Genomic DNA, 25,566 nt, shown 5'->3' with positions numbered 1-25,566 from the left:
GAGTATCTGGCCAAACGACTCGATTTGGTCATGTGGACAGACTTAATCTTTAGTGGTGACTCTCGTGAACTATGGAATTAATCACATGCGGTGATTAATAAATAAAAGAATCAAATTCTTCGCACGGTAATAAACAAAAGAACAAAGAAGAAAAACTTGGCTTACGGAACATATTATAGTTTCTGAGGCATCTAATTTAAGAGATTAAATTATTTACATGCACCAACGGTGTAAATATTTGCTTCCTTCAAATCAATTACATTGCGCCACATCGCAATATTCTATTGATTGAGACCATTATTTTGAAGATGTGGCACAATGTAATTAATTGATTTGAAGAAAATAAATGTTTACACCGTCGGTGTATATAATTTACTCTCCTAATTTAATATCTTCGCGCGTTAATTTTCAAGCTGTCTAACTAATCTAAAAGCCATTGGCAAAAAGGATTTGAGACTTCTGAAACATGCAAACTGGTGTGGTATACTAGTACGTAGAACTGATAGCAATAGAGAATTGAATTGCTCAAGTGGCCAGCAAAAACATAGGCTCAGCTATCATGTTAAGTTTGACAGCAGGTCTAATTGACGGTTTCTTGACAAGGTATTTAAATAAAATTTTGTTATGTTCAGGTGCTTAAGAAATATTTGAGTGAAAATTCAGGAGTATTTTTTAAAACTTTCGCTCTAATAACAGATAATGTAGAATCATGCTTAGCAGCATAGAGGAGGACGGATTCCATCGTGCATGGCTATTCGGCACACGGGTCACAATGGCGAAACAATAGATCTAAGGTTTACCAAAAATGAAACAATAGATCTAATCCCTGTCATGTATCCCTTTTTCCCTTCGAGTGAAACAATGTATTATTGATTTAAACAATGAAAATTTAATTTGATGAAAGGAGAATAAATTTTACACAATTACATGATCGTAGTTGGATGCCCTAAAATTTCCAACATCAGGAGAAGCTATAGACATGATTTTAGTTAACAATCATTTCAAAGACAAAAACATTTTATTGATAGATAGAAAGAGAAGGCATTGCATACAGTGAAAGAAACCACAAAACCACTTTTATCACCTACATGCTTGCTTGTTGCAGAATAAAGCAAGGAGGGGGCTGATGGAGAGAGATAAGAGAGTTATTTCTAGAACATCAAAACAAGCTAGCTGCTAGCATGATTCAGTTAAGCATCATTCACACTACCATGTTTCCCCCCTTGTTCCCTCGCCCCGAGGAATACATTTCTAATCTTGTGCAGTTCCGCAAGGACGTCTCTAGCATTCATTCTCTCATTGGGCAGTGCAGCACAACATGAAACACCAATTTGAAGGACAGAAACAAGGCAAACTTCAAGTTTATTAGTGTTCGGTGTGATAGTTTGCCTATTCCTACTTGGATGCCTTTCTTCTTCCAATATCATCTGGGGATCGACGATCTCTAATACCTTGTTCGGAAGAAACATTTTTGTGTAACCAGAGAGGCTAAGATTGTCACTGAACATGCAATCAGTTGGTCTTTTTCCGACGAACATTTCCAGTAGTAACACTCCATAGCTATACATATCACCTTGTGTTGATATCTCTTCACCCATACCATATTCTGCAGCGAAACCATACAAAAGAAACAAGGGAAGTTATTCATGATATTGATACTATTAACCGAAATTATGTGGTTACCTTCTTTTGTTGAAAGAATTTCTCCAACATTTCAAGATAAAGAAATACAACGAGGGCCCATAAAAAGGTTTTGTTAGAGTTTTCTCCATTGGCTAAACTTGCATTGTCTTACGACATGGTAGAAAGGGAAATTACTCTTTGCATTACGAGGTTTGGTTTATGCGTAAGCACATGTATTTAGTTTTCGCCGTCATATTGACTAATATCAAGGAAACTAATTAGTTAAATGGATAGACCAATAAATTATAGACAATTACCTGGAGCAACATATCCAATTGTTCCTCCAACGCCAATTGAACTTGATTGCTGTTGATTGTTTGATCTACAAGTGGTTGGTACAAGAATCTTTGCAAGACCAAAGTCACTCACATGGGCACAAAAATCAGCATCAAGAAGAACATTGCTTGGCTTTAAGTCGCGGTGAATGATATGTTGACAATTGGCATCAATTCTCGCAATGGCTGCTGAGAGGTGCAGCCTTTGTTGAACCACATGGGCTGCTGAGAGGTGCAGCCTTTGTTGAAAATGGCATGACAGCCATTCTTTGAATGGCCTATAAATGGAGACCCTTTGGCTCAAAGTTTTGTATCAGAAATCAGAGAGAAGAGAGTGATACACGAGTAGATTGTGAGGCAATACTGTGTGAGTCTGAGTGATTGTTGTAATCCTCCTCCAGTAAATATAGTGAATCCGCTGCCCCTCCGTGGATGTACCCGATTATTGGGGAACCACGTAAATCCTTGTGTTTCTCTGTGTTGTGTGTTTGTGTTTGCTTGGTTTGACTCTGGTTCAGCACTACAATTGGTATCAGAGCACGTAGTGTAGAACCAAGAACACAAAAACCACCATAGTTTCCGACTCTGCTTCTCAGTCCGTGTTCTGTCCGAGTCACAGAGCCACGTTTTTTTTTGATCCAAGAATCCGTTTGACCACTGAGTCTTGTGCGTCCTTGCGAGACGATTCCAACGCACCAAGACCCATTGGAAACGGAGTAACAACGAGGTCACACGCTCCGTTCGACGGTTGAGCGTGAAAGAAGCTGCTGCTCGCCGGATCTGTTTTTTTTTCAGAAAACAGAGTTTTTTTTTACTTTAATATCTGTAAGGAGGAAAACCAGGTGCTGGTTTTTTGACTAGTCAAAGCCAGGGGAAATTATCCAGTGCTACTGGCTCACCTAGAGACGCTGATGTCAGCTTGACATCATCGATCCAGAAGCTTCAGAAGGCCAGAAGGTTACGCCAGGCAGCACGCCACGTGTCACCCAGTCAGCAGACACGTCATCTGCCACATCATCAGAGAGGCTGAGTCATCAGCCACGTATTCAGCCACGTGTCTTTCCACGTCAGCGCCAGGTGTGCGCCACATCAGCAAAAAGGCCCAGTCATTAGCGCCCAGTCAGCATTTATTGCTGAGTCAGCAGGTCCAGTCAGTCCTAACCAGAGGGAATATTCTCTGATCCAAGGAATATTCCAGAAGGTGTTATTTTGCGATTTCGGAGCCATTTCAACTCTGATTTGCGCAAGTGAGTAGTCGTTCCTGACTATTCTCGACGTTCCGGATCCAACGCCGCACTCCGTTTTCCGCAACTCAGCTCTGACATTGGTGTTTTGTCCGTTGGTTGGCTAAAAAGCGCCATTTTTTGGTGTTTTTTGTGCACCGGATATTCACGTGGGTGGAGTTTAAGGAGTTCTAATGGCGGAAGAAGAGTTTAAGGAGACCTCGGAAGTTTCTTCATCTGCAGAGAAGAATACCGAGCATCCCAAGGTCACTTCGAGCAGTTATGGGCAAAGGAATACGGTTTCCAATGCTAAGTTCGAGGTGGAGAAATTTGACGGAACAAGTAACTTCGGCATGTGGCAATGCGAAGTTTTGGATGTTCTGTATCAACAGGAGTTGGATATTACGTTAGAGGAGAGGCCGAACGACATTTCAGACAAGGATTGGATAAAGCTTAATCGCCAAGCTTGTGGCACCATCAGACTTTGTCTTACGAAGGATCAGAAATACTTCGTGATGAAGGAAACGTTAGCTAAAGAGCTATGGGAGAAATTGGAAAACAAGTACATGACGAAGAGTATTGAGAATCGGTTGTATCTCAAGAAGAAGCTCTACGGGTTCCAGTACGTGCAAGGTACGACTATGAACCAACACTTGAACAATTTCAATAAGATTTTGGCTGATTTGCAAAATCTAGACGTTTCCATAGAAGATGAGGATAAAGCTTTACTGTTGTTAAATTCATTGCCTGATACTTATGATCATTTGACTACTACTTTATTGTACGGTAAAGAAGAAATCAAGTTTAATGACGTTTCAAATGCTTTGATGAATAACGAGGTACGGAAGAGGGATCAGCAAGCTCACCGTGACCCGTCCGCATCAGCTTTGACAACAAGAGGCAGAACCGACACTAGGAGGACTGGTGGTGGAGGGCGAAGGAGGTCTCGCTCAAAATCAAGGGGGAAGTCTGTAGAGAGAAGATTGGGGAAAGACGAGTGTGCCCTTTGTCGTCAAAAGGGGCACTGGAAGAAAGACTGTCCGAACAAACAACCAGCTGCAAATGTTGCAGAGGAGACAGAGGATGATCTAGAGTCAGCATTATTAGTTTCATCATCACCTGACCATTCAGATGAGTGGATACTAGATTCGGGATGTTCCTACCACATGTGTCCCAACAAGGACTGGTTCTCGAGTTTTCAAGATCTCGATGGAGGAGTTGTTTTGCTAGGCGATAACACCGCTTGCAAAGTCCAAGGGATAGGTTCAATCCGTTTGAAGTTGCATGATGGGACGATTAGGGTGCTAACAGACGTTCGGTATGTTCCGGACTTGAAGAAGAATCTCATTTCGCTTGGAGCCTTTGATGTGAAAGGATACAAGATTACGATGATGGGTGGAGTGCTAAAGATAGTTCGAGGGGCGCTCATTGTCTTGAAAGGTAGCCGAAAAGGAAACTTGTATTTCCTAGACGGTTGCGCAGTCACAGGGAGAGTGACCGTTACTACTAGCTCAGACGAAGACGATGCATCCAAGCTATGGCACATGCGTTTAGGGCATGCTGGCGAGAAGGCCTTACAGGGTTTAGTAAGGCAAGGCTTGTTGAAAGGGGCCAAGACAGGGAAAGTTGGCTTCTGTGAGCATTGTATATTGGGCAAACAAACTCGAGTCAAGTTTGGCACTGGAGTTCACCGCACAGAGGGGATTCTTGACTATGTTCATTCAGATGTTTGGGGGCCGACCAAAAATGTAACTTTGGGAGGCAAACGATGGTTCGTGACATTTATTGATGATTTCTCCAGACGTGTCTGGGTTTATACCATGAGGCACAAGTATGAGGTCCTTCCAATCTTCCTTCAGTGGAAGAAAATGATGGAGACGCAGACAGGAAGGAAAATCAAGAAGCTGAGGTCAGATAACGGTGGCGAGTACAAGTCAGATCCTTTTCTCCAAGTCTGTCGGGAGGAGGGGATAGTCAGACACTTCACAGTTGCGGGGACGCCGCAGCAGAATGGAGTAGCAGAGCGCATGAATCGTACTTTGGTGGAGAAAGTTCGGTGCATGTTGTCAAATGCCGGGCTTAGCAAGGCGTTCTGGGGTGAGGCTCTCAAATATGCCTCCCATCTTGTCAACCGTTTACCGTCAGCAGCAATCGGAGGGAAAACTCCGATGGAGGTATGGTTTGAGAAACCAGTTACAGATTATGATTCATTACATGTTTGGGGTTGTTCTGCTTACTATCATGTAACTGAGTCCAAGTTAGATCCACGAGCCAAGAAAGCTGTTTTCTTGGGTTTCACTTCAGGTGTTAAGGGATACAGGCTCTGGTGTCCCGAGTCCAGGAAGGTGATTCTAAGTAGGGATGTTACTTTCGACGAATCTGCTATGTTACAGCAGGTTCCTTCCAAGGAGAATGTGGAGCCGAATGCCCAGCAGCAGGTGGAGCATTCAGAACAGGTGGAGGTTGAGACTCCCCTTGTTCCAGCCAAGACTGTTCAGACAGTCAGCCGTCCTGAGGATCAACCCGTTGATCAGGATGTCATTATTGAAGAGGAGGCTTCATTACAGGAAATACCACAGCAGCCAGAATCCATTGCAACCAGCAGACCGAGGCGGGAAATCCGGAAACCTGCTCGATATGCTGATACAGTAGCTTATGCACTTCCAGTGACAGACGATGATGTCCCCTCCACTTACCGGGAGGCAGTGCAGTGTACAGATAGTAACAAGTGGAAAGAGGCAATGGATGAGGAGATGGGTTCACTCTCCAAGAATCAGACATGGGATTTGGTTCAACTTCCCAAGGGCAAGAAATCTATTGGCTGCAAGTGGGTTTATGCGAAGAAGGAAGGTACAGGATCTGAGAAAGTCAGGTTCAAAGCAAGATTGGTAGCCAAGGGTTACGCACAGACAGAGGGGATCGACTACAACGAGGTGTTCTCCCCTGTCGTCAAACATTCGTCGATCAGGATCTTGCTTGCATTGGTAGCACAGTTTGACCTTGAGTTAGCCCAACTCGATGTCAAGACCGCTTTTCTACACGGAAATCTGGATGAGGAGATCTATATGGCTCAACCAGATGGTTACAGAATTGCAGGAAAGGAGAATTGGGCTTGTAAACTGAAGAAATCGCTATACGGGTTGAAACAGTCGCCGAGACAGTGGTACAAGCGCTTCGATCGGTTTATGATGGAGCAGGGGTACACAAGAAGTCACTTTGACCATTGTGTTTACTTCTGCAAACTCCCGGATGGATCATTTGTCTATTTGCTCTTATATGTAGATGACATGCTGATTGCATGTAAGAGCAAGGTGGAGATTGACAGACTGAAGGCTCAACTCAGTAAGGAGTTTGACATGAAGGATCTCGGGGAGGCAAAGAAAATACTCGGCATGGAAATTCAGCGGGACAAGGCGAAAGGCACAGTTTGTTTGACTCAGACGCAGTATCTGAAGCGAGTGTTGCAGAGATTTGGGATTGACAGGAAAGCCAAACCTGTCAGTACACCTTTGGCCGCTCATTTTAAACTTAGTGCATCGATGTCGCCGCAGAAGGAAGACGAACGGAAGCAAATGGCTCAGGTTCCTTATGCCAATGCTGTGGGAGCTTTGATGTATGCTATGGTTTGTACGAGGCCGGACATTTCACATGCAGTTAGCATGGTCAGTCGATACATGCACAATCCAGGGAAAGAGCACTGGCAGGCTGTGAAATGGATTCTACGGTATTTTCAGGGTACTGTGGATGTTGGATTGAAGTACGAGAGAAACAGAAAACTTGGTCAGCATTTGGTTGGTTACGTGGATTCCGATTATGCTGGTAACCTAGATAAGCGACGGTCGACTACAGGGTATGTGTTTACACTTGCTGGAGGGCCAATCAGTTGGAGGTCAACGTTACAGTCAACGGTGGCTTTGTCTACTACAGAGGCAGAGTATATGGCAGTGACAGAGGCTTTCAAGGAAGCTATTTGGGTACATGGTTTGATTGAGGACTTGGGAATTGTTCAAGAAAACGTGGAGGTTTTTTGTGACAGTCAGAGTGCCATCTGTTTGGCGAAAAACCAGGTTCACCATTCCCGCACCAAGCATATCGATGTTCGGTTTCATTTCATCAGGGAGATTGTAGAGGAAGGGGATGTTCTTCTTCAGAAAATTCCGACTGCAGATAACCCTGCGGATATGCTCACCAAAGTAGTTACAGGGATCAAGTTCCAACATTGCTTGGACTTGATCAACATCTCTCGAGCAGTGCGCGCCTAAGGGCGCAGAGGGGCAGTGTTGTGTGTTGGGGGCAACATCAGACCTTTGGAGAATTGTCGTCAAGGTGGAGATTGTTGACAATTGGCATCAATTCTCGCAATGGCTGCTGAGAGGTGCAGCCTTTGTTGAACCACATGGGCTGCTGAGAGGTGCAGCCTTTGTTGAAAATGGCATGACAGCCATTCTTTGAATGGCCTATAAATGGAGACCCTTTGGCTCAAAGTTTTGTATCAGAAATCAGAGAGAAGAGAGTGATACACGAGTAGATTGTGAGGCAATACTGTGTGAGTCTGAGTGATTGTTGTAATCCTCCTCCAGTAAATATAGTGAATCCGCTGCCCCTCCGTGGATGTACCCGATTATTGGGGAACCACGTAAATCCTTGTGTTTCTCTGTGTTGTGTGTTTGTGTTTGCTTGGTTTGACTCTGGTTCAGCACTACATGATAGCTACTTCACAATGATAGTGAAGATAATCCAATGCAGAGGCCACGTCAATGGCGATATTTAGACGTTGAATGAGGTTCAAGCTCGCAGTTCTCTGTTGCTCATGAAGACTTCCTGGGTATAACCAGTTATCTAAGCTCCCGTTTTCCATGAATTCGAAAACTAAAGCCTTGAAATCATTGCGCTTAAAATCGGTGCTTGAGCAAGATGTGATTATCTTGACGAGGTTGCGATGGCGAATGTTCTTGAGCGCTTCACATTCTGCTTGGAAACTCTTATTCCCTCCACGTTCATGAAGTTTCAATACCTTCACAGCAACTGTTTGTCCAGTATTGTTGAGAATCCCTTTGTAAACAAAACCATATTCTCCCTCACCAATCAAGTTGTCGGAAGAGAACCCATTTGTTGCTTGGTGAAGTTCTGCATAAGATAGTTTCGGGAACTTGCTTTGGAAAGGATTGGCCGAAGAAGTTTCTCGTCTCGATCGTTTGATTCGAAAAATAATTGTTGCTAGACAGAGTAGCATCACAACAATAAATGACATTGTGATTACAGGTATAATCACTTCATTGTCGAGAGGTCCTTTCTTTTTCTGCTTTGCTGGACATGCAGGAAGTTGTAGTTCTTCAACTCCTCCGCACAGCTTGCTATTTCCGACAACTGAAAAGGCACTAATATTCTTGAACAATCCATCGTTTGGAACTTCACCTTCGAACAGGTTGTATGACAGGTTGAGACTTTGAAGTGAAGTCAACTCTCCAAAAAACTTGGGAATTTGTCCGGACAAGTTATTGCGAGACAGATCTATGAATTGAATACCTTTCAGTTGATTGAGGGATTCGGGAATATTACCTTCAAAATGATTTCCCGCAAGCGAAAGGAATTCCAACACTTGGAAACTGCTAAGAGTTTCTGGAATTTCTCCTGATAATTTGTTTTCTGATAAGTCCAGCTTTCCGAGATTTCTCAAGTTACCGATTTGCGTTGGCATCGGTCCTGTTAGTTGATTACCATCTAGGAGGAGAGCAATAGATAGGGATGAAAGCCAGAAGATTTGTCCAGGTATCGTTCCGGTGAGGTTATTGAACGAGAGATCAAGTCCTAGAAGACGGTTAGAATTTCCCAAGGAATCAGGTATCCTTTCCTCTAGCTTATTTTCAGCAAGGACAAGGATGCTTAGCTGGCTAAGGTTTCCAATGGAGGATGGGATTTTTTCAGAGAGGTTATTTCTCTGCATGAAAATTTGTTCCAACTTGGTGAGTTTACCAATAGATTCAGGAATAGTGCCGCTAAGCATGTTCTCACGCACTGAGAAAATCTGTAAGTTCATAAGGCTCCCAATCCCAACAGGTATGCTTCCAGATATATAGTTATCTCGAAGATACAAATGACTTAGAAAGTTTGAGAGATTTGCAATGGAATGGGGCAAAAAACCTCTAAAGCTATTTGTATCTAAACTCAACACTCGTAGATTGGAACAGTTGGAAAGCGTATTGATAATATTAGTCAATTCATTCCCGCTATTAGTTTCAAGTAGATTTTCAGGTGCCGAGAAAAAATTAAGATTAAGGTCTCCCAGACTTTTTGGTATGGGCCCGTTGATTGAATTCAATGCAATATCGAATCTGGAAAGTCTAGAAGCATTTCCTATCGATGAGGGAATAGGCCCATAGAAATGGTTAGAACCAAAATAAACCTCTTGTAGCTTTGGAAGAGCCAAACCGAAATCTGGGGCAAGGCTTCCATGCAATTGGTTCGCGGCTAGAGAAACAACTTGGAGTGACGACATGTTGTAACGCTGGGTAGGAACCATACCAGTCAAGTTGTTAAAAGACAGCTGAAGAAATTGTAATTTGAAAAGTCGTCCAAGTTCGAAAGGAATGCTTCCGATTAGCTTGTTGGCCGCCAAAGAAAGCATAGACAGCGCAGAGAGATTTCCGATTGAGGCTGGTATCGATCCTCTGAAATTGTTTCGGGCAAGTCCTAATCGTGTGAGACTAGGTAGAGAGCTCACCACAACAGGCATTTCGCCTCCTAGGTGGTTGTTAATTAGATTTATTTCTTTGATGTTCGACCAACGAGTCATATTGGCAGGTAATTCGCCTTCAAATGAATTATTAGTAAGAATAAGTTGTTGTAGGCGAAACAACCTTACAATTTCTTCGGGGATCGTGCCATGGAAGTTGTTGTCGCCCAAATCAATCGTCCTGAGAAAAGTAAGGTTCCCTATGGAAGGGGATAGTGAACCCACCAGTTCCTGGGATGACAAGTCCAGGATGGTCACGCGCCAATGCTTACGACCGCACGTGACACCTTCCCACTTGCAGAAGTGGATAGAACTATTCCATGAGCTGAAAATGAGGAAAGGATCTCCTGGTATAAGATCCTTAATTACCAGTAAAGCTTGACGGTCTGTCTCATTTGACATGGGAAAAGCAGTGGTGCTGCTTGTGACCACAGTGAAAAAATGTTAAAACCGAACAGAGGATAGACATTGCACTTCCTAGCCCATGAATTAATGGAAACATTATTTTGGTGCGAAAAAAAATATGGAGGGGAAAAGATGGTGATGAGCTTCACCCAAAATGACATCCAAGATATATAGAGAGAGGCTGCATAGAAACAGTGATGCAGACGCTGCTTCTTGAGGATCAGCTCCTTTATGTATATACCTCATCCCTCCCTACTTTTATTTTGTGGGGTTTGTTATGGGCCCACAACAATAATTTGTACCGCTCATCTCGTAGAATCCATCATGAAGAATAAAGCTGTTGAAAATTAATTTGATCGGATAGCGATAGGTGTGTGAACAAGTTGCATTTTATTTTGTGAAATAGTCTGTTTCTAAGTTCAAACTAAATTTGGTGTGAATTTGCCGGACATTTTGTAGACATGTTCTTCGTTCCAGGTTCTTTGAGATGAACTGTTTGGATTATAGTTGTGGACTCTCTTTGGGTGCACTAAATGGGAATTTAAAGGGGAACGGACTGATCAGCTATGTAGAGAAGCTTTTGCCGGACATTTTGCAGACATGTTCTTCGTTCCAGGTTCTTTGAGATGAACCGTTTGGATCATAGTTGTGGACTCTCTTTGGAAAAATGATTGAGAGCCAAGTCAAGTAATTGTTGTGTCCTGTCTCATGTGTGTGGCCATGCAATGCCCAGGTTTCATTTTCACTTTAATGTCATGGAAAAATCTCTTTATAGGGGTGGCTCACCTAGTTTGAATAAACGTTTGGTAATCGACGACTTGACTCACTATTAGGTCTTCCACTGGCTCGGCTTGTCACGCCTTAGATTTTCAACATAGTAATAATAGAATTTTCAATAAAAAGGCCATCGCAACAATATATCGTAATATCCCAAAATGTTTCCCATAATTCATTCAAGAAAAAAAAAAAGGGCCAAGTTTAAACGGAGTTACAATATTGGCACCTCGGCCCAAGTTCCAAAATTAATCAAAACACGATAAGTTTAGTGATTACATGATTTCCAAAGACAAAAGAGTTCAAATGAAGTTACAATTACATCTTTTCAAAAAAGGGAGTATACAAAAGATGCAAAAACAACTCCTCGATATGATATCGACTTTCAAAAAATATGATTTTAAACAAGCACTCCACGCACTCCAAAATCAATACCCTTGCGGTGTACCTGAAAATAATGATAGGTTGAGCTACACTAGCCCAATAGAGATTACTATGCTCAAGCTATAAGCAAATGAGATGATCAATGCATCGAGAGAACATAAGCAACAACAAGAAATATATATGGTGTGATGCCGGAATGAATATGGGACGTACGGGGTCCCGAAAGCTCGGAAATGAGAGCCAAACACATAACTTAATGAATGTGGTGAACTTTGGAGATCATTAAGCTACTTGTAGTTGAAAGGAGTTGGTTTTCAAGTCTCATGTCCATATTGTCAATAAGTTCATTTAACTCAACATGTTCTTATCTTCCAATGAGGGCCAAAAGAATTTGAGAGATCAATGAATCATTCGAGATACCAACAATCAAGTCTAGAAGTGATTCAAAGGTGTTTAGAGAGTGCTAGAAGTGATCGGGGTTCAAACGAGCATGAAAAGAGCAAAGTGTGTCAAAACTGGCCAGAAATCAAGGGGTATCAATACCCCAAAACGAGGTATGGGGTATCGATACCTGGACGACTACTGGTCTAGAGAAGGCTTGGGTATCCATACCCCTTTTTGGGGTATCCATACCGCGGAATTTTTCAGCAAATTTTTAGACTTCGACAGGTAAAGCCCCAACAACAACAACCAAGGCACGATCGTACACAATCAACTCATATATACATAGAGAGAGCAAGAAATCCCTACCTCAATGAACAAAAATGAAGATCCAAGCCCAATCAATCGAGCCCTAGAACTTGAAATTCGAATTCCACCAAGGATACTTCTTTCTGAGCTTCAACCTACAAATCCCGAGCTTATAATCACGTCTAGAGCATGGAATGAAGGTTGAACTTTGTGGGTTTCGAACTTTGAGTGAAGTTTTCAAAAGAGAGAGGGAGAGGGAGAGGAAGAGGCATGAGCTTGGTGGGTGGGTGGGGGGGGGGATGTCATTCTCACACACATATACACATCTATATATACTAACATTTTCATAAACCACACACGCACCCCCTCATCTTGTAATCCTAACACATAAGCCTCAAATTCAAATAAATCCAACATTTTCGTCTTATCCTTTCATTTATTGATTGTAATAATTTCTGAAATTTGCGGGTCCCTCCATCCTTCCCTCCTTAGGAAATTTCGTCCTTGAAATTTATAACCATAGCCAACAAGAATATGCATCACATAAATATGCTCACGCATAGGAACAATCATTAAGCACAACGATAATAACTTCAAAGCTCAAATTTATACACTCACATCGATTTTCTATGCTGGAAACAAATCTGGATACTTTTCCCTAACCTCATCTTCTTGTTTCCAAGTTGGCTCTTCTTTACCTTGGTTACTCCACAAGACTCGCACTAACGGTATCGTCTTCTCCCTTAACACTTGATCGCGTGAATCTAGGATACGTATCGGTTCTTCCCCATAAGATGCGTCGGCTTCTAGTTCATGTTCAGACCGTTCTAAGATATGAGATGGATCCGGCTCATATTTCCTCAACATGGACGCGTGAAACACGTCATGCACTCCCGAAAGCTTCGGTGGCAAAGCCAAGCGATACTCTACTTCCCCGATCTTTTCAATGATGTCGAACGGCCCGATATAATACGGTGAAAGCTTTTCCTTTTTCCCAAAATGAGACAAACCCCAACGCGGCGACACTTTAAGAAAAACGTGATCCCCTTCTTCAAATGATAACGGTCAGTGATGACGATTGGCATAATTCTTTTGCCTACTTTACGCGGTCAATAATCTTTGGCAAATCACCTTGATTTGTTCGGTCATTCTTTCTTTCTTGAGCTTCTAAAAGATGTTGGCGAATAGCTCTCATGCTCTCAAGGTCTCTTTGATCATATCCGGCCCTACTAGCGTAGCCTTGCCCAATTCAGTCCAACACACGGGTGATCTACACGGTCTCCCATACAAAGCCTCATACAATGCCATTTCGATACTAGATTGGTAGCTATTGTTGTACGCAAATTCAACTAACGGCAGGTGAGCCTCCCAACTACCCCGGAAATCCATGACACAAGCCCGTAGCATATCCTCCAAAATCTGAATCGTTCACTCGGATTGCCTGTCCGTTTGAGGGTGATATGCGGTGCTAAATAAAAGGTTGGTGCCAAGAGCGGCCTACAAACTCTGCCAAAAGCTCGTGGTAAACCTCGAATCTCGGTCTAATATGATAGAAATGGGAATTCCATGGAGACAGACAATCTCTCGAATGTACAATCGGCTAAGCATGTTAATCGAATCGGTGACTTGAATAGGTAAGAAGTGAGCGGTTTTGGTCAAATGGTCCACAATCACCCATATAGCATCATGTCCCCTCGGCAACTTCGGTAAACTAGTAACAAAATCCATGGTCATGTTCTCCCATTTCCACTCGGCCACTGGCAACGGTTGTAACTCTCCTGCGGGTCGTTGATGTTCGGCTTTCACTTGTTGGCATGTGAGACACTTTGACACAAAAATAAAAACATCCCTCTTCATTCCGGACCACCAAAATTGTCTATACAAGTCATGATACATTTTCGTCCCTCCCGGATGAACGGCTAACGAAGAATGATAGAACTCTGACAAAATTTCTTCCCGACACGAAATGGGTACAAACAACTTTCCTTGATAACGTAATCCTTGATCGGTATGAATCATCCATCTTTCTTAAGCATTCCCACTAAGGAATTTGGTACGAAGTTCCTCCACTTCCTCGTCGTGTTGTTGTGCTTCAATGACTCGATTCGATAAAGAAGATTGAACGGCCAAATTGCATAAGGTAACCCCATCCCAGACTTCCTCAAAGTGCATGGCATAGATGCTCAAATCGTTCATAATTTTCCACTCATGAACCACTAGACTCGCGAGGTGTGTTGGTTTTCTACTTATCGCATTGGCCATTACATTCGCCTTCCCCGGGTGATATTGCAAATCAAAGTCGTAGTCCTCCCAGTGTTCCATCCAACGTCATTGTCACAGGTTAAGTTCTTTTTGGGAGAATAGGTACTTCAAACTCTTGTGATCAGAAAAGACCTCGAACCTCTTGTCGTACAGGTAATGTCGCCAACTCTTCAATGCAAATACAACGGCCGCAAGTTCTAAGTCATGTGTAGGATAATTCTGCTCATGAGTTTTCAATTGTCGCGACCCGTACGCTACCACTTGCCCCAGCTACATCAGAACGCACCCAAGTCCCTTTTTCAAAGCATCACAATATATAGAGTAGCCAACTTCACGTTTGGGCACAATCAAAACCGGCGTGGTAGTCAATAGCTTCTTTAATTCCTCAAAAGCCGTCTCACATGCGTCACTCCAAACAAAACGTGTTCCCTTCCATGTCAACCTAGTTATAGGTGCCGCTAGACACGAAAAGTCTTGGACAAAACGGCGATAATACCCTGCCAAACCTAAAAAGCTACGAGTCTCAAACACATTCTTTGGTCATTGCCAATCCATAATGGACTCTATCTTCCCCAGATCAACGGACACTCCACCATGCAAAACCACGTGACCCAAGAACTTGACCTTGGATAACCGAAACTCGCACTTACTAAGCTTAGCATACAAGTGGTCCTCTCTCAAGAGTTCAAGAACGATAGTGAGATGAGATTGGTGTTCCTCCTCCGAAGGTGAGTATTTGAGAATATCGTCTACAAAAACAACCATGAAGTGGTCAAGGTAGGCACGAAAGATATGATTCATTAAGTCCATGAAAGTAGCCGGCGCATTTGTCAACCCAAAAGGCATAACTACTAACTCATAATGACCATAGCGCGTACGAAAAGCGGCTTTTGGAATATCCTCTCTCTGGACCCTTAGCTGGTGATAACCGGACCTCAAATCGATTTTTGAGAAACAAGTCACACCTCGAAGTTGATCAAATAAGTCGTCGATTCTAGGCTTGGGATACTTATTCTTAATGGTGACACAGTTGAGCTTACGGTAATCGATACACAAATGAAGTGAGCCGTCCTTCTTTTGCGCAAAAAGTGCCGGTGCTCCCCACGGAGATGTACTTGGATGAGTAAATCCCAAAATTTTCAATTCCTACAGCTGGACCTTCAATTCCTTAAGTTCTGCGGGAGCGAAACGATAAAGAGGTACGAATATTGGAACGGTACCGGGAAGTAACTTAATGATAAACTTGACTTCTCTCTCGGGAGGTAAACCGGGTAACTCCTCCGAAAATACATTCAGGAAGTCGCGAACAATAAGGGGCAACTCCCTACGCGCGGACACATCTTCATCTAGAGTCAAACTCACCAACAAAGAATATACGAGCTACCGCTCTCGAGACCAGCACAGATACGGCTCTAACGATTCCCAACGTTCCCCAAAGAACTCGAAGCAAGCACCATCAGGTGGACAAATACGAATTCAACACTTGAAACAATCAATGTTGGCATGAAACATAGATAACAAATCCATTCCCAGAATAAGATCAAAACCCGACATTCCCAGCACAATGAAGTCAAAGGTGAAGCGGTGATCATGAATAAGGAGTTCACAATCTCAACAAATGCTATCCGAAGGTGTTCTACCCCTAAAGGTGTCTCGACATACAATGGTGGGCTAAGATTTTCGGTTTCTAACTCCAAAGCACACACAAATGATGCAGTAATAAATTAATGAATGAGATGCTCCAGAATCAAAGAGTACTTTTGCAAAGGAATTAAACAAGAGAAATGTATCCCTCACAACCGAAGCCTCTAGAGTCTGAGAAGTGGTCTAAGGTGGCAGAATAGTGGAAGTGATAACAAATGCTCTTCCCTGGGTAGTCTGACTCTGAACAAATCCTCCCCTCTGCCCTAAAGCCTGAGTAGGAGTGGAAGAACTCGCGCCCTTTTCATTCTGAGAGCCTGAACGGTAGTGGTTTGATAGAAATGCGGCTGCTACTGTCTCTGGTTACCCCTGAACGATTGCTAGCCAAACCCAAGCCCTGACCTTGGTTGCTATATGGAACCCGACCCACTACACGCACCTACTACTTTCTGAGGACAATCCCTAGCAAGATGGGTAAACTCGCCACAGACATAACACGCTTTTGTCTGGCAATCTGCACGGAAATGGCATGGCTAACCACAACGGTGACATGTAGCCGCTAGCCTAGAGTGAGCTCCTCGAACCCTAGAAGAGATGGTCGATGCCCTAACAATCGATGGACCTTGCGTTGTCGGAAGACGGTTCTCTTCGTCGCTTCCTCCGTTGACTCCTAAAAGTTCCTAAAGAAGACATTTCGGTGATAGCGGGTTGCCTAGGTTCCCAAATCCCCCTATTTCTCGACGCTTCCCTCTGTACTTCGACACTCCTTGCACACTCAACGATCTCAGAATATCTCATCTTATGCTGGGCCACAACCAGCATCTTGATAGATTCATGCAACCCTTTCTCAAAACGTCGACATTTCCTATCCTCCATTGCTACCAACCCGAGAGCAAAACATAACAATGACTGAAACCTCAACGCATATTCAGAAACGGTCATACTACCCTGCTCAAGTTTCTCAAATTGATCCCTTAGCTGCTCACGGCAAGAGTCTGAAAAATACTGGTTCACGAATGAATAGATCCTCGAATTCGGCCCACATCAACTTTTCAACATCGGGCTCATTCGCCTGAGTCGTGGTCCTAGCTGCCCTCCTTGCGTCCTTCCTACCCTCCAAAACAGACTCCCACCATTCGCCGGTCTTTCCGACAAGTTGAATGGCCGCGATACTCATCTGCAGGTCATCTTCGGTAATCTTAAGAACGGTGAAGTTCTTACGGATTTGCGCCAACCAGTGGTCAACCATGAGAGGGTCACTACTTGCCCCATCAAACAAAGGTGGATTCAAACGACAGAATTCTCGCATGGCTACTAAGGCCCGACTGTCCGCATTATCCATAGGAGGAGGTTGCAAAAGATTAGCAACCGCAAGTGCCGCGACAATATCCCTAGCAAAGAGGGTTCTGAACATTCTGCGCCCTAGGATTCGGTCCGGCCCCCAATTTCGCATCTCCATGCAAAGCTTCCCCATGCTAGCTAACCTTGTCTTCTAATGGTTCCACACGGCCACGACCATGGCCACGAGCACCCCGATTTTCGGCTGCACCCCTCTACCCTGCCTATTACTGCGTCTTGGAGGCATCTTACTACATTGATATAAGAAACGGGAGCTATTAACCATAATATTATACAATGAGGTCAAAGCCTCCAACTTCCCAACATGGGTTAACAACTCTACGCCACTCTACATTAACAAGGATGTAATGTGTCACGCCCTCAATTTTTAACATAAAATAAAGCGATTTTCATGAATAAAACCTCACCCTAATTCGTCCAATACCCCAAAATGGTACAATGTTTCCATTTCCACAATTACACTTCAACATCCAAAAGTTTCCAAAAAGTACATATTTGGCTTCGAGGCCCCAAATCATCATACGTACTGAGTACTAAAGAAAGTTAAGAGCTTACTATTCCCAAATCAAAAGATTTACAATTAGAGTTACAAATACATCTTTCAAAAATAATTTACAAAGATGGCTAAGTAACTCTTCAATGTTAACGTTCAAAATGATGTCCACATCCAAGCATTTCACACACGAAGCTACTGCCCTGAGTTGGTACCTGAAAGATAATACAAGGCTTGAGCTATACTAGCCCAGTAGAAAGCTCTAATCTGACAATGTATGCAGATGAAATGCACGAACGGTCACAGGATGAAAGATGGCAACCAAACCAACAGAAATGGCAACAATAGTAATCCAATTCCAGCCTTTCATTTTCAAAACCAATCATGTGTCTTACTGAACAAACTTTGAAAACACCATGTGTCAAGACGTGTCTCGTACATGTGTCATAAGCCGAAACTCCAACTGGGCGAATTAAAGGACCCCAATGTCCTCTGCCAGGCACTTTACCCATTTGGGATGTCCTGATATGTTCTCGTTGCGTCCGTAAAGTTTCGAAATCCTTTTTCCAACTAGTCCGTACCGTTCAAACCCAACTTTGATTTATAAAATAATTTTCATGAAATCAAGTTCAAATGAGCATTAGGGTCATGGATATGTTCAACGAAGTCACTAGGTACGAGTAATCAAGTTAAGGGGTCATTCAGGAAGTGTTAGAATAGGTTGGAAGTAACTAGAAACCAAAACGGCGAAGTACGAAGCACAACAGCAAAAGCTGGAGATAAGCAACAGGTATCGATACCATTGGTCGAAAATGGTTCCAGACTCAAGGGTATCAATAACAAAGGCAAAGGGTATCGATGACAAATGATTTTCTGGGTTTTGCAACACAAAGGTATCTATAACAAAGGCGAAGGTATTGATAACAAAGGCTGTTCGAGCAGATTTTCTGCAGATTTTTATGGGTTTTTCAACAACAACAACCACAACAACGATCAATGGCACAAATAAAGGCAATAGAAGCAAGTCATAAACATATATTGCAAGTTAGAACTCCTTACCTCAACATTGAAGAACGAATTTTAAAGAGTTTTCCAAGCCCTAGCCCCAATTCTTGGAATTGAAAGGAATACGCCTCTACCGAGCCCACACCGGAGCAATACGGGCTGCAAATACGCAAATGAACAAAGGAGGGAAGGCTGTTTTGTGAAGGCTTTCGGTGATTTAAGTGGAGTTTGAGTGAGAGTGAGAGTGAGAGAGTGAGAGCCGAGAGAGTGAGAGAGGAACGGGAGAGAGGGAGTGAGGGGAAATAAATTCCCTGCCTCTCACCCCACACACATATATGCATATACACTTTACACACATCACACAATCACCCCTCAAGCATAACACTTTAACATTTTAACCCCAAATCTCAATATTTCGAATCAATTTCCTCCTTTTATTCCTTATAAAACATTTAAACAAATTTTACGAATTTACGGGTCTCTACATAATGCCACATAGCTCCCTGAATGCCAAGCACACAAGTCATGTGAAAATATGCAATGATTTTTGAACCCATGAGACTAAATCTCCTTGTGGTCTCGAGGTATTCTAAACCTAAGCTTTGATACCAAGTTCATTAAACTCAACATGTTCTTATCTTCCAATGAGGGCCAAAAAAATTTGAGAGATCAATGAACCATTCGAGAAACCAACAACCAAGTCTAGAAGTGATTCAAAGGTGTTTAGAGAGTGCTAGAAGTGATCAAGGTTCAAATGAGCATGAAAAGAGCAAAGTGTGTCAAAACTATCTAGAAATCAAGGGGGTTTCGATACCTGGACGACTGCTAGTCTAGAGAAGGCTGGGGTATCCATACCACGGAATTTTTTAGCGAATTTTCAGACTTCGAAAGGCAAAACCCCAACAACAACAATGAACCAAGGCACGATCTAAGTACACAATTAAGTCATATACACATAGAGAGAGCAAGAAATCCCTGCCTCAATGAACAAAACGAAGATCCAAGCCCAATCAATCGAGCCCTAGAACTTGAAATTCTAATTCCTCCAAGGATACTTCTTTCCGAGCTTCAACCAACGAACCTCGAGCTTATAATCACATCTAGAATGTGGAATGAAGGTTGAACTTTGTGGGTTTCAAGCTTTGAGTGAAGTTTTCGAGAGAGAGAGAGGAGAGAGCCATGAGAGAGGGAGAGAGAGAGAGAAAGAGGCGTGAGTTTGAGAGGGGGGTAGGGGAGGGGCATTGTCATTCTCACACATACACATCTATATATACTAACATTTTCATAAACCACACACACATCCTCTCATCTTATAATCCTAACACATAAGCTTCAAATTCAAATAAATCCAACATTTCCCTCTTATCATTTCATTTATTGAACCCTTTTAATAATTTCTGTAATTTACGAGTCTCTACACGGTTTCGCATAAACTTTCTGGTTTATTATTTGCTTTCTCATATTTGATGAGTCTTCATGAGAGAATTGAAGTAAAAAAGATAATGAACCAAATTCTCAAAAAGTTTCCTAGTAAAATAAGCCAAGATTTTCAGCTTATTTTGGCTTAGTTTCTTTTCTGACTTTTTTTATATGTTGCTCTCTTAGCTCTATAGTCTTCTATAGCACTAGAGTCTTTCTGAAACTTAAGATGGCCGTAGTATCATGAAATTGCCCAAACGGTATCATAATAGTCAGCGAAATGGCAAACCAAGACCGAATCAGGTTTCACAAATCAAACAGATAGTCCCTAGTCCAGCAGCCCTCAGTCCATCCCTGCCGTGATTTAGGAATTAGCTTCTACGAGTCTTGGTGATCCATCAATGATCAGAAGGAGCGTACAAAAGCCCAGCCATTTCATTGAACAAAGCCTGAAATCCAATAGCGGAAACAATGTGACATTATTTCGGCAAGGCAATTAAATTAACCGGTTGCTCGTCTAATTACGCTCTTAAAATACTGCTTTTTGCTTTTTGGTGCTTTCAACCGTTGCAAACTTCTTTAATTTGCATTTGTTACTGTTAAAATTTTATCGGATCGAAAGCTCGTAAATCACATAAGACTTACACGTACGATTGAAGTAGAGCGGAATTGAATTGCTTCAAGCTTTTCACGATCTGAGGCCAGCTCTACAAGCACCGATTACCTACACGAACACGGTCTTCTTTTCACGTCGGGTAGAGAAGACTACTAGAGTCTACTCTCGATATCCGCACCGCAGATCCTAGGGTTCTTAGATGGAAACCCTAGAGAGAGAATATATTTTACTGGAGAATATTTTCTAGAGGAGAAGGAGAGATGAAACTCTAACTCTTTGTTATTGTGTGTGACTCCAAATATCTGCAAGACTATATTTATAGATTAAAGTCCAAGAGTTCAAAGTCTCCTAATACATGTAGGTGATCTATTATCTTTGAACTCTCCTAACAGATAGAGATTAGGAGTCTGTCTCATCCTTCTAACCAACTCAATCACATAACCTATGTGGACGACCCATGTGGGTTGGGTCCGGTCTGAACCGACCCATTTTTCTAACATCTCCCACTCGTACACATTGGGTAATATAAAAACATCTCATCCATGTCAATCTTATCAATTCTCTCTTCATACAGGAAATAAGGCATGCGACCGACGAGAAAGAAACAAGCAAAATAGGAGTACCATATTAAGCTTCCATCAAACTAACATGGCACATCACTCCACAAGATCTTGTCATTTCCCTAGACAAATCTAGCCACATTGGATCAAGCATCTCCAATCCCTCTTGAGTCCCAGCTCAAAGCTATGCTCAACCCCCTTGCGTTGGTGTGCTTCCAATTTCAAAATTATTTTTTATTTTGATATACTGTATATAAAAGTATAATAACTTGTGCCGGCACGAAGCACAACCAACCGCATAAACGAATGTGATACCAGAAAGTCTTCCTTAAGCCCTCATGTCAATCCTTGTTAACCTTGCTGCTTTCCTTGACATGCTCCATGGGACCTTGACATTTCGTGGCCTTAGGTAGTCAAGCTAGAGTAGCAACACAAAGTCTCTACTTCATGACATAGTCTCAAGTCAAGTAAGGGCAATGAGTGGTCATATTAAATGACTCTTAGAGCCCACACAGTGATAGGAAAGGGATCCACGATATCACTCCTCTAAGTATGGTCGACAACGGCACATGTGGTATGAGTCACATGCTACGGTGGAGTAATCCATAAAGATTGTGTCACTCCCAAAAATACCGTACAGACATAAGTACAGTCGCTACTAAAAGTGCCTTACTCAAGACTCTCAAATTTGCCGCATGCACTACGCCCTATCTAGGTCTCCATCTGGCTCAATCAAAGGCTACACAGACTCTGTGTTTGGTCAAGAGTGACCTCATCTTGGTCCAACCAAGGTGACAATACTCTAAACTTAGCATCATATAAAAAGTATAATAATGTCTCATCTCGCTCGCCCATCAGCGCCAAGGTAGGTTACCGTGTGAGATGGTCAACCCTATGCCTTTTGACACACAATTGTAAGTGCATAACAATTTAAATGCAACATGATTTTTATTATCACAATCAACTTGAATATAAAAATTAGTGCATAAACAATAAATATCCAAAGGTGTCTCAATAAAGCATAAACAACTCAAATCCTACGAAGTCCCAAACTACTAACATGGCTCTGAAAGACATCCCCTGCTATAGGCTTAGTCAAGGGATCAGTAACCATACTGGTCGTGGATATATGCTTTAGGACCACCTCTCCTTGCGCAACCATGTCTCGAATGTAGTGAAACCGAATATCAATGTGTTTGGATTTTCCATGATATTTGGGATCCTTGGTATAAGCAAGAGCTGCCGTACTATCACAATATAGAGTCACAGGCCCACTAGATCTAGGCCCTGTGTCAATGCGCTGTAAGAATCTCCGCAACCAAACAGCCTCTTGGACCACTGAAGAACATGCTATGTACTCAGATTCCATTATGGACAATGTGATACAAGTCTGTTTCTTACTGCACCAGGAAAGTGCTCCACCTGCAAGCAAGAATGCATATCCTGAGGTAGATTTGCACTCATCTATGTCATTACCCCAGTCTGCATCACTGTATCCTCATAAGCATCCGTCTCCACCTTGATAGCATAGCATGTAATCTGAAGTGCCTCGCACTTCTAAGTATTCTCTTCACAGCCTTCCAGTGAGCAAGTCCAGGGTTACTCTGAAACCGACTGACCAACCCTACTGCAAAGGAGATATCTGGTCGAGTACACAACATAGCATACATCAGACTCCCAACCGCCCTTGCATAGGGGACTCGAGCCATTGCTTCCTTTTCTTGATTAGATTGAGGGCATAAAACAAGACTCAAGGTGTGTCCCTTCTCGATTGGAGTGTAAATGGGTTTGGAATTTTGCATTTGGAAACGCTCAAGAACTTTTTTGATATAGGTTTCCTCACTCAAACCAAGAAACCTTCTTGAGCAATCTCTAGTGATCTTAATTCCAAGTACAAAATCAGCCTCACCCACGTCCTTCATCTCAAAGTTTGAAGACAGCCACTTTTTAGTGGCGACAATCATCTCCATATCATTTCCAGCTAAAAGAATGTCGTCAACATACAAAGAGAGGATAAGAAAACTTTCCTTGGACTCCTTAACATAAACACAATGGTCTTCTCCAATCATCGTAAACCCATTAGAAATAATGGCTCGATGGAATCTCAAATACCATTGTCTAGATGACTGCTTCAGGCCATAAATGGAACGTTTTAGCTTGCAAACTTTGCGCTCACGTCCCTCAACTTTAAAGCCAATTGGTTGATCCATGTAAATCTCCTCATCTAGTTCTCCATTGAGAAATGCAGTTTTAACGTCCATTTGAAAAAGTTCTAAATCCAAGAATGCGACAATAGCTAGAATGAGGCGAATAGAGACTATTCTCACCACCGGGGAGAAAGTCTCATCATAGTCTATACCCACTTTTTGAGTAAAACCCTTCGCCACAAGACGAGCTTTATACTTGTCGATTGATCCATCTGCCTTGCACTTAATCTTTAAGACCCATTTATTACCAATGGTCTTGCGCTCAGGCAGAAGATCTACCAACTCCCACACCTGATTTTTGCCCATAGAACTAATCTCGTCCTCTATAGCAGCTAGTCATTCCTTACATGCAGGTGAAAACAAAGCCTCATTGTACGAACTAGGCTTATCTTCCTCTTCAAGAGCACACATGAAAGATTCCCCTTCAATCTCAAAATGACGACGAGGAATACTTTCACGATGACTCCTACGTAATGGAGGATCTTAAGAATCAATAGTCTCTAGTGGAGTACTCCCACTAGGAGACAAGCTACTCCCACTGTTCTCGGCGATCATAGGATGAGGATTTAAACTCCCACCCTTGCTGAGAATAGGTGTAACTTCCTCAGATTCACACAACTCATAAAGATTAAGATCTCCCCTCACATCACCTCTGCTTGGAAACTCATGTTCAATGAAATTCACATCTTTGGACTCAATTTCAGTCAATCCACCATCAGGTTGTTCGCATATCATAACATACCCTTTTGAGTGTTCAGGATACCTTATAAAGATACCCTTTTGCCTCTCAGATCTAATTTTTCAAGCTACTGTGAAGGAATGCGCACATAACCTGCTGACCCCCAGGGTCTCAAATGGTCAAGAACTGGCTTCCTGCCTATCCATAACTCATATGGTGTGGAAGAGACTGATTTACTTGGCACACGGTTAAGGATGTATGCCGCACTCAATAGAGCATCTCCCCAAAAACTAATTGGAAGATTACCACGCACCATCATTGACCTAACCATATCTAACAGTGTACGATTCCGTCTCTCTACAACACCATTTTGTTGCGGAGTACATGAAATTGTTAACTGTCGTTGGATACTTTTATCTTCATAGAGCCCTTTAAATTACTCAGATAAGTATTCACGTCCACGATCTGTCCTCAGAACTTTTAGGGTTCTTTCTTTTTGATTCTCAACTTCTTTAACAAATCGAATGAAGCAGTCCAATGCTTCCGATTTATGAGAGATCAAATAGACATATCCATATCGCGAATAATCATCTATAAATGTGATAAAGTAGGTACTACCAGGTCGTGCCCTAACATTCATGGGTCCACAAATATCTGAATGAACTAACTCTAGTGGACTTGTAGCTCTCATTGCTTTACCAAATGGTTTTCTTATCGCTACCTGCCATGCAAGACTCGCATATTGATAGGTTGACTTTAGTGAGTGGACCTAAAAGGCTTTCTCTAGCTAACCTAATCATCCTATCTTGGCCAATATGGCCTAATCTAGCATGCCATTTCACAGAACTAGAAACAACATCATCATCATCATGAAAAATCATAAATGCATTATTATTCAAACCATCCAAATCCAAAACATAGAAACCACCAGAAATAGATCCATGCCCAAACGGCTTATTACCTAAGTAGATGGAAAAACCATCTCTGTTGAAATTAAAGGAAAATCCTAACTCAACTAAAACTATAACTGATATCAAGTTACGTCGAACTCTAGGCGCATAAAGTCATCATAGAGAATAAGTGTGCGACCACTTTGCAACTTCAGCTAATAAGTGCAAACTCCTAGCACATCTTCGGATGAACTATTCCCCATAAAGA

The 25,566-nt window shown here is 42.4% G+C and overlaps 1 protein-coding gene across 1 annotated transcript in view; it reads right to left on the bottom strand.

Annotated features, from left to right (window-relative positions):
* Positions 1-983: 983 nt before the first annotated feature.
* The window catches only part of LOC131333789 (putative receptor-like protein kinase At3g47110), a 46,414-nt gene continuing 21,831 nt past the window's right edge, over positions 984-25,566 (bottom strand). Inside the window, exon 2 of the mRNA XM_058368545.1 lies at positions 984-1,606. Coding sequence (XP_058224528.1) covers positions 1,445-1,606 — 162 coding nt within the window. The 3' untranslated portion in view covers positions 984-1,444. The remainder of the gene's footprint in view (positions 1,607-25,566) is intronic.

Source organism: Rhododendron vialii, chromosome 7a (assembly GCF_030253575.1).
Source record: "Rhododendron vialii isolate Sample 1 chromosome 7a, ASM3025357v1".
NCBI classification, from domain to species: Eukaryota; Viridiplantae; Streptophyta; class Magnoliopsida; order Ericales; family Ericaceae; genus Rhododendron; species Rhododendron vialii.
The sequence above is the reverse complement of the archived record's forward strand: the minus strand, read 5'-3'. Positions and strand labels throughout refer to the sequence as shown.